Genomic DNA, 10,750 nt, shown 5'->3' on the forward strand with positions numbered 1-10,750 from the left:
AGAATTCCGTTTGGTGCATTTTCTGGATGTTTGGAGGAGTTTGAGGGGAGCTCACTGCAGTGCAGTGCTTCCTGCCACTGCCCTGTTCCAGGGCTATATTATCTCAGTCCCTTACAGAAATGCCTTCATTAAAATATAATTTTAAATGATTTCTGCTAACTTTAAAGAAAATTTGAAGAGCCTCTGGATGTGTTTTGCAAAAGCAGAATTGAAGCTGTTGTCCATGTTAACTCAAAATTCTTTATAAATAAATAAGTCCTTATAATTCCTTATAGTTTATTTCTGAGAAACATTTTTTTCTCCTTTTCAGATGAATTTACTCTCATTCTTATGAAAATTCAAAGTTTGCAAAGACAATATGCATCTATTACATATAGACTGTGGCAGAATGACCTGCATGTTAGCTGTTTGTAACTGTTAAAGCAGGGGCTCTTAATCTGGAAACTGTATTTTTTTTTTTTTTTTTGATAGCTGCATTCAGTATAATTGGTTTCCTTTGTAATCCCATGTGTTTTATTTTATACATTTAAAAATATTATAAGAAAAGGGTCCATAGGTTTCAGTAGACTGTCAGAGGTATCCATGACACAAAGATTTTAAGAAGCCCAGTTTTAGAGACTTTTTGAATATCTAAATGATTTATATCCACTGGTTTCCCATTTTTTTATATGTGTGTAGCATACATTTGTACACCAGTACCCCACCCCTTCATTTTGTTAGACTTGATTCCCCAGAGAACCTGCTATAATCATTTAGGGTCATATGCATTTATGGCATAGGTACAGAAGCATAAGATGTGCTTGCTTTTTTATTTTTTAAACTATCTCTAAATCATAGGCATGCAAGCATTTCAGTTTTTCCTCATTAAAACAAGCACTAATTTTCAGACTCTTGCTGCATTTTATTCGTAGGCAATATTGGGATGGAGCTCATTTCCCACTTGAAAGGTTTAGTTTATATTAAGTTTAGATTGTATTAAGTTCATAATACCTGTATTTCAAACTAATGCTATTAGGAAAAATAACAAATTAAGGTTAAATGAGGGAGATAGGTCATTTGATGACCAAGGTCCAGTTTAACCTTGATTCTTTGCATTGAAGTTGATGATTTGCACACTAATACAAGTTGAAGTTCTGTATATGTGAAATATATTACTAACTCTGATGGTTCTCTGATAGCTCCAGCGAAAATCTCCTATCGATGCAGGAGAAGCTGCAGAATCTAGCCCTTCAGTCACTGTAGAGATGACTGCTTCAGCCTCTACAGAAACAAGTCTTACAGCTTCTGCAGAAACAGGTGACAGACCTGTTACTGAGACTGAGGGGGAAGAAAACATACAAAGAACTCAGAATTTGGAGAGTGACACAAACAAGAAAGATGGTGTTTGTGGGTAAGCAGTTTATATCCTCATATGAATGTTTTTATAGTTTCTAACATCAGTGTTAAATTGGATGGGATCTGAGAAGCACACTTTAAAAAATATAGCTAGATTATTTTCTTTAGGAGGGATGGAGCAGTAGAAAGTACACACTTAGTTGGCATAGAAGTTAAAGATATAAGTTCCTATTTTCTAGTTTGTGGTACTTGACAATTTGTTTTCTAAGAATTTTTTCTGTTCTTTGCTTGGAGTCAATAAATTTGACAAAGTCTGGTCAAAATCAGAATTTCATCAGGGGTGTGGAAAGATGGAAGAGGAGAATTTGAGAACATATTTTTGGTATTTTGTTTAAATAGTATTAATTACCATGATGATTAATTACAAATTTGTTGGTATTATCACATGATGCTTTAGCCCACCCCCATCAAAGAAAATGAAGTTATTTGGATTTAAAGAAGATCCATTTGTATTTATTCCTGAAGATGATCCATTATTTCCACCTATCCAGTAAGAATACTTTGTTGTTTTTATTTTAATGAATTAACAAATAATGTGTAATCATTAACTAAAGGTTATTCTCATATTGAGTTAGATCATAAAACACATCATATTAATGTACCCTTTTAATGAAATGACTATCAAACTAAGTTCAGATAAGATGGGAACTCTTATGTTAATGTTTAATGTGGTAAAAATATTGGGGTGACTGCTACAGCTGTTAATAAATTTATAATATATGAAGCAGAATAAAAACAAATATCTGAAAAAGTACAGTTTGTGTCCTACATTAATAATAATTTCTTAACACTAATGTTCAGGTTTTCTAGTGTTGTAAACCAAAATCCTCACTTGAGTTTTAAAGTGGTTTTCTGTTAAATGCTTTTATCTGTTTTTTAAATGGACCTTATTAATTAAACTGATCACACCTCAAGTGGGAGTTGGCATTTACTTTTATATCAAACAACCTCTCAGATCAGTTATTCTTATCATGTGTAAAAATACTGTGTTTTATTTGACACTTTCTTAAAGCTGCTAAATGTATTCAGATTGCTGTTGGGAGACTTTTCTAAAATGTGTCAGCTTTTAATCCTATTAATAATTGGGGTTTTTTAAAGGTTTTAATTGCCCAGCCTTGTTTTCTTAGATAACTGCAGCAACCTGATCTTCCCTTTACTTTTAATCATTAACTTTTCTATTTTTCTTTAGATATAAAGTATGCTCTGGTAGTTCATAATTAGTACCTTGCATAAGCATCCCTAAAAACTTGGGTGTTGTGTGGGATGTGTGAAATGTGCTTGGTCAAATGTTAATAGGGGTGTCAGTTAACAGTTTCTTTTTGCTATCCATGTGTAAACATTACCATCGCACATTCTCTTTCTAGGCTGCTCAGGGCCATTTTCCTGGTCTTATTGGTCCTATTGATTAGGTCTGTTATGGTGGGTAGGCAGTGTTTCTTAAATGGACATTTTATTACATAAATGAAAATAAAATTGCTTTCAGCCATAGATAGCACAAATGAATCTTTAGTTTGGAATCAGTTGTGATTTAAGGAGCAAAATAGCCCTAAGTTATCATAAAGTGTTTAAAAGTAAATCATATCTCTTCATAGATGATGTATTTGGAAACAGTTTGGAACTTAAGAAGTCATAAATTACTGAATTCTTAACTCAAGACATATAAAATACATTGTTTTGTTTGCAGGAATTTTTATGCTTTATCGCCTTCATTTCCAAAGATGAATTTATTGACTCGAACCCAGGAAGGGAAGAAAAGACAATTATATATGGTTTCAAAGGAGCTAAGAAATGTGCTGCTGAATAATAGTGAGAGGATGAAGGTATAACTTAGCATTTTAATAATTAATGTATAAATCAGGATATTTGCCTCTTATGTCTATCCTTATTTTGGAAATAAACCTTGACTTCTACAAATATACATATAGTTTGTGAATGTTAATAACTAAGAACTATCTTTGTAAAGTTTTTAAATTAGGTAAGAAAGTGTTAGGATTGAAATAACCCTGCCCACATTAAGTTACTGACAGTACTAAAATCTGTTATGTTGTTTTCAGAGTTCTTAGCAATTAACTTACCTTAAGATTTATAGATTTTAAAAATTAGTTTAAATAAAACTAAAATAACATTTTGTGGATGCCCATCCTAAATCATTTCTTACTAGTACCTTTATATAATGTGGTTCTCAAAACTTGTATCACTAGACTGTCTCATACTTGAGACTGGGCTGTAACATGACTTCTTCCACTGAGAAAGAGATGGGGAAAGTTACTTTGAAGCTGAAGAGTGTACAGCAGCGTAAACTTGCATTCATAGGTCGCCTTTCTGCTCTTTTTGTTATATTCCTTTATTCCTTTCTTTCTTCCTTTCTCATCACAATCTTTCTCTGTCATAATTATCTTAACTAAATACATACAATGTGTAGGAAAATCTCACCTTTTTGAAAGGCCCCGGGTTCCCTTGGAAAGAACTCAGAATTGAGAGTAGGGAAGAGTTGGGTTCAGATTCTGTCTGTACAATTTACTGTCCCTAAATAAGTCTCTGAAGGTTTCTGGGCCAGTTTGATCTCTAAAGTGAGGAGTTTAGATTATTTGGGCTCTTAAGGTCCCTTCTAGTTCTAAATCTCTCATTTGCATCTTCTGTAAAGCATTGAACTCTGAGCCACCCTTCCTAAGTCCATGCTGTAGAAAGATACCACATTTGAATTAAAAAAGAGCAGCTGGTTTTTGTTTGTTTGTTTGTTTGTTTTTGACATATATTCCCCATTTCATGATTGATAGGCCTGCTTCATCATTTCCCCCCCTACTTATCTATGTCTTAGAAAGAAAGGACAAATCAGGAACCATTTTATTCCATCATACCCTCAATAAAAGTGAAAATGTTTCCTCTTGAATCTGAGTACCCACCCTCAAACTTTATAATTCCCAACCTTCAGGTATGTTCTTATCATTTGCAGGTTATTAACACAGGGATAAAAGTATGGTCTCGGAATAATGATGGTGAACAATTTGGTTGTGCATTCCGCCTGGCACAAGAGGTAACTCTGAAATTCCTGATTTCTGGTCACAGAATTTTATAAATTTTGCAAAGCTAGACTCTAAATGCTGAAACTAATTTACCAAACGCCAAATTTCAAACCTCAGGTGTATCTTTCCCAAGGCTGAAATGAAAACACTTAATACTTGAGTTTTATGAGAATTCAGTATTCAAAGATAGCTCTTTCTTAATTTTGAAAGATGTGTGTTGGGTTTGTTTTTTTTTTTAATTCATTTAGATGAAAATGATGACATTTTGGTTATCTTTTCTTTATTCCAACAGGGAATATACACATTGTATCCATTTATTAATTCAAGAATCATTGTTGTGTGTATAGAAGATATTAAAATTTTATTAACTCAGGAAAACCCATTTTTTAGTAAGTTTAGCAGTGAGACACACAAACAAGCTAAGGATATGGGTAAGTTTTTGTTATATAAACTATGGAAAAATATAATCAAAATGTAGTTAATTTAGATTGGCCATTATGCTTTAGAAAGTACAGATTTTTTTGCTTTTACATTTTTTTCATGTTAAGTTAAAATCATATCATGTTTTTAGCTTTATTTTCTGTCTTTATTGGTATCAATATATTAATACCAGCACTTTGTTTAGACAAATCCGATTTCTCCATTTTCTCAAAAATACTTTTCTCACAACCATTATTTGTACCAGCCAAAATACTCTTATGAGCAAAGTTTGTGCAACTAAGATCTCTTAACGTGGATTTTTGACAACCACGACTCCTCACCTATCATTAGCATTATCTTAAGAAAAAAAAGTATGTGGTCTTTTGAGTTCAGTTTGGAAAGCAATGCTCTGTGTATACAAAGACAAAAATGAAAGTCTCAGCCTTCAAGAAGCTTATTTTCCACTTTAAATTATACTCACCCCTTTATTAGTGACTAAAGTTTCCCAAACAAGTTTTCTTGTTGCATCTTCATCTGCCAAATACAGTTTTGTTCGATGCTCTCTTCTCTAAAACTCTCCAAAGGCTACTTAGAAAATAGTTCAGTGGGATATCAAGCCAAAAAACTTAGCAATCAAAAGCAGCAGCCTAACCACAGATTGAAATTCATCTGATTGCATTTACAAATTGTAATTTCTTTTTTTTTTTTTTTTGCTTTATGTAAGAATAACAAAATACTCCCCAGATAGAAATAAGACATGTAGAATATGTTATTTTAAAATATCTCTAAGTAATCTAGAAGTGAGAAAGGAACCTGAACGATAAAACAAAGCGATCAAAGCTTCAGTCTTATGTGTAAACATTTAATTAAATAAGATATGTAAATATTCACCTTAAGCTATGTTTCATTTGACATTTTGAACAATATTATCTAGATAAAATAAAATGAAAAATTATTACATCCTCTGTGCAAGGTAGTTAAGAAGTACTGAAGATCTTGCATAAAATTGAGCCTTATTTACAGTTTGTTTTTAATTTTTATATTTCATGCACTTGCCTGTTAATATAGACAAGAACTTCTTAAGAGTGCCAGATTGCCTTCATTCCCTATACCCAGTCATTTGCCAAGTTTTGTTCTTCCTTCACTTGCATCTATTTTGATTCCCTCTTCTATCACCTTAATCTAGGCACTCCTCAACAAACCACATTTTAGCTCTCCTTTCTGATTCCAGGGTCTTTGACTCTGTCTTGCCCCTGTAGCTGCCAGATATTCCTTCAGATGGATTAGACTTGTTTTGCTTGGTCCCACATAACAGAATGAGCAGTAATGAGTGGAAATTGGAAAGAAGCAGATATAGGGTTGATGTAAAGGAGAACTTCCTGACAATTAGCTATCCAGAAGTGGAATGATCTCCCTCAGGAGTTAGGTACCTTACCCCTCAGTAGAGGTCTTTAAGCTAAGACTGGATGAGCACTTTCTCAAGTTTGTTTAAAGACAGCATTTCATAGGCCTGAATCAAGAAGGCCTGGATTTCTCTTCTGTGATTGTGGTCATGTCTCTTAACTTCTCTGTGCCTCAGTCTTCTAATTTGTAAAATGGAGCAAGTGATACTTACAGTAACTATCTCATAGGCAAATGAGATCATGTATGTAATGTCCTGGTTTGTAAAATCAGTTGGTATTAATAAGCTTCTTGGTATATGGGACTGTTTTTGTTTTTTTTTTTTTGTTTTTTGTCTTCTTTTGTCTTTGTATCCACAGAACCCAGCTCAGTGCTTTACATATATTAGGTACTTATTAAAAAGCTTGTTGTATTGGATTATGTAGAAAGTCTTTGTTCAGATACAAGTTTGATTCGTTGACCTCTTAAGTTTCTTTCCATTCCCGAGATTCTGTGATCCTAAAATATTATCTTTATTATCTTAATACCCCACTCAAAAAAAAAATCACCATCAGATTTTTTGCAACATCAAATCTGAAGTCCTCTGTGTGAATTTCAAAACCTTTTGTAATCTGACTTTGTTGTACCTCATCATATTTTAAGAAATATCCAAGCTTTTCTTGACTATACTATCCTTCCTTAATCTCCCCTTTCTCTGAATTCCTGTAGCATATCTGTACCATCATTTTGCCCTTTGATTTTATAGTGTATTATATGGTCTGAATATTTTGTGTCATAAACATCTTCTTAAAGGTATTGTCCATCTTTTATACTTTGTCTTTATCCTCCATAGTGCTGGGTACATTGTAGGTTGTCACCAAATAATTTCTGACATTGTTTAAGCTAGAAATGGTACTAGTAAATGTCTTTGGTTTCTCTTCCAGCTAAAGGAAGCATTGTCCTGAAATATGAACCAGATGCTCAGTAAGTAAACAAATGTCCTTTGATTAAATGGTTAGGTGGAGGATTTAGAGTTTTCATTTGTGAGAGGGCATTTTGAAGTGGTAGGAATTTGAATGATTGTCATTTATCTTGAAATTTTATTTAAAATCATTTGAAAGGCAAATTCTGTAAAGCTCTCCAGAACACTACTGGGAACATTTGAAAACTAAACTTTTATCCAGCTCTGTTAGCATATGTATTGCCGTCAACAGCTGTTACCAATGCATTTTGAGAGCACCTTGATAAAAATGCCAGCTTAAAACTGCCTCTGGATTTAGTTAACTCTAGAAGAAAAATCATTTCCCAGAACTTTAAGCAGAAATAAATCTTGAAAATTCTTTGAGAAATTAATAATGTCTTAAAAAGAATTTTATTTCTTCTTTTTGAATGTGGTCTGGGTGAGTAGCAATAGAACTGCAAACTAAGGGTGTTCTGACATTACCTGGCTTAATAAACTTGGAAACAGCACCTTTTTTTATTCCCTTCAGCTCAGAATAGCAGGTTCTTAGGTTGGAAGTACAAAAGTAAAGTGAGTACTTTACAAGTTATTAGGAAATCACTAGAAAATGGCTTCAAAATCTTAGAATAGTTGTTTTTTTCATCCCTTTTTATCATTCTTCCTATTGTTGGCTTGACCAGGGATAGGCTCTGCTAGTCCTCCCTTGGTCTACTAATGAGATGCAGCTTTTATCACTATCTCTTTGTGTGTTCTGAAATTATTGATTGTCTGTGCACCCTGCTAATGCTAGCCATGAGGGTAACTCAAGCCTGGCTCCTGATCTTAGGACCCTGAAACCCAGATGAGATTTGTAGAAATGATAAACTACAAGATAATATGTGATTAAATACCAAAGCATATAGTACTGACAAGAAATAAGTGCTGTAAAAATTCAGAAGAGATTTTAATGTACATTTGAGCTGTGAAAGAACCTTACTGAAGAGATGTATAGGTTGAGCTAAATCTTTTTAATTTTTAGGCAATTGGGGTTAAGTGATTTGCCGAGGGTCACACACCTAGTAAATGTCAAGTGTTTGGTCTGAGGCTGGATTTGAACTCAGGTCCTCCTGACTCCAGGGCTGGTGCTCTATCTACTGCGCCACCCAGCTGCCCCTGGTTGAGCTAAATCTTGAAAGATGTGTATGATTTGGGTAATCAGAGCTGCATAGTAATAGGAGTGAACAAGATATGGTATATCCAGGAGACAAGGATTAATGTGGTTAGAACAGGGCTTGTATAATGTCAAGTAGTGAAAAGTAAGTTCATTGGTTGAATGCTAGGTTTGGGAATTTGGGGTTATATTCTATTCACACAAAAAATGCATTAGTTTTAAAGTGGGCTAAGTGATATGATGAAATCAATATCTTAAGACCTTAAGTTTGGCACTTATTTAGGTACATTGGAGGAAACCAATTAGGAAGAATTGAGCTAGGATGATAGCAGTGGGAACAGATAGAAAGGGATGGTAAGTGAGGCATTCTGTGGAAAACTTGACAGGATTTGTTATCTGAATGAAATGTAAGAAAGAGGAAAAAATTGAAGTTGTCTCTGAAGTATGGGAAAAGTCATTTCATTAACAGAAATAAAAAAGTTAGGGGGGGAAACTCCTAAGGGAATGGGACAAAAGAGAAAATCTTAGAATTCTAAGACCGTATAATCTGAAGAAGAGTTGCGAATCTGCATTGGTAGTGAGGATTTCTTCACTATGAGGTCGCTACACCATGAAATTTCAAAGTTGTTTTTTTTTTTAAATATCAGGCAAAGATTTTTTTAACCAGTATTCCCCCATAATAAGTATTTTGGTGCAAAAAGTGTAGGGTTGGATTGTTTTTTCCTTAAGAATGTTGTCCATTGAGATCTGTTGATTGGTTTCTTAGTTCAGCATAGGGATTAGAGACTGGACCTATGATTCCATTGGCATAGGGATTTCCTACAGAGGAGCTGCCCCCATCATCACAGCTTAGCACCTTCCCTTCCACTGTATTCTCATAGAATTCATCTTGGGGAGGCTAAAGGAAGGGACATCTTAAAACTTGGCAAAGTCACTATAAAATCATTGACAATATTTGCTGTTCCCTCATATACTACATCTTTTGACTTTTGTAGTTCATTGTTCATATGAAAAAATGAAATATTTTCACATTTTGGATACAGGAAACCAGATACTCTTCAGTGTCCTATTGTGTTGTGTGGATGGCGTGGAAAGACTTCAATTCGTGCTTTTGTGCCCAAGAATGAACGACTTCATTACCTAAGGATGATGGGAGTAGAGGTGTTTAGAGAGAAGAGAAAAGAAGAGTCTAAAAATAAATTAGAGGAGAGCCAGGCCATTGCTAAGCAGATAGATAAGGAAATGGATATGGAATGCAGAACAAAAGAATTGGTCAACTCAGATTCACAAATGGTAGATGAATTGGATGAATTGATGCAGGAACCATTGGAAAGTGCGCTTGATGAACCAGAGAGTAAAACAGGAAATGACAAGCCACAGGATTCTGAAAATGAAACCCAGTGTTGACCGTAATAATACCAAAGACTCAGTGCTTTTTAGTTCGCATCTGCCTGTCTTGCTTTGTTGAGTTAAAAATCTGGAACTTTGAGTTGTTTGTAAATAAATTTTTAAAAATATATTACAAGAGGCATGAACATCATCATACACAGCCCCTCATTTTACTCTTGTGTGGAGCTTAGCAAGAGATATTTTTCAGCTGCTTATAAAATAACTGCTTTTCTTGGCTCCTTTGTTTTTATGACACTGCTGGTTTTGGTGTGTCTATTGCTGGCAGTGGACTTTGCACCAGTAAAATTTTATTTCCATTGTGAAGCCTGAAGAATAAAACTGCTTATGGGTTTTCCTTTTTTTAGAACCCTTTTGTGTTATGCCTATATTCATTGGAAAGAATTCTTATAAAGTACAGATAAATGGATCTTAAGGTTCATTAATGATTTTTAAAATACGAGCATACATATACATACATACATACATAAATGTGTGTGTGTATATATATATATACACACATATATATATGAACCCTTATGAAAAATGTTGTTTGCTTTAATAATTGTGTGAGTTGTACATTTTAGTGGTACATTTTTATGCAATGAGGTTAATATCTGAGTTTTCAGGTAATCATTGTACCTTTTGAAATAAAGGACAAGCAAACTTTTTCTCAGAATAGTTTATTATTTATTGTGATTTTGCTTACCAGTAGAAAATGATCTTATTTAACTGAATCTTTTATATGGTTCTGTTTTTATTATTAGTGCCTCCACTTGCTTTTCTAACTTTCAAGTTCTTAATTTTGCAATCTGGCTTTCAACTTCATTATTCATGAAACTGCTTTCCAAAGTTACCAGTGATCTCTTACTTGCCAAATTTAATGGATTTTTCTCAGTCCTCACATTGATCTCTGTAGCCTTTGACATTGTCAGTTACACTCTATACTCTCTTCTCATGATTTTCATGACAACTTTCATGACATTTTTCATGACAACTTTTCCTCTTGGTTCTCCATGTTGATTGCTTCCTTTG

At 33.8% G+C, this 10,750-nt stretch overlaps 1 protein-coding gene across 1 annotated transcript in view; it reads left to right on the forward strand.

Moving 5' to 3' along the window:
• NSUN2 (NOP2/Sun RNA methyltransferase family member 2) overlaps nt 1–10,391 on the forward strand; it is a 33,384-nt gene extending 22,993 nt beyond the window's left edge. The window contains exons 13-19 of the mRNA XM_027869082.1: nt 1,179–1,390; nt 1,793–1,885; nt 3,080–3,215; nt 4,349–4,429; nt 4,711–4,849; nt 7,163–7,202; nt 9,373–10,391. Of these exons, the coding sequence (XP_027724883.1) occupies nt 1,179–1,390; nt 1,793–1,885; nt 3,080–3,215; nt 4,349–4,429; nt 4,711–4,849; nt 7,163–7,202; nt 9,373–9,736 (1,065 nt within the window). The 3' untranslated portion in view covers nt 9,737–10,391. The remainder of the gene's footprint in view (nt 1–1,178; nt 1,391–1,792; nt 1,886–3,079; nt 3,216–4,348; nt 4,430–4,710; nt 4,850–7,162; nt 7,203–9,372) is intronic.
• Nucleotides 10,392–10,750: the final 359 nt, after the last annotated feature.

Source organism: Vombatus ursinus, unplaced genomic scaffold (assembly GCF_900497805.2).
Source record: "Vombatus ursinus unplaced genomic scaffold, bare-nosed wombat genome assembly UNPS02014791.1, whole genome shotgun sequence".
Classification (NCBI taxonomy): Eukaryota; Metazoa; Chordata; class Mammalia; order Diprotodontia; family Vombatidae; genus Vombatus; species Vombatus ursinus.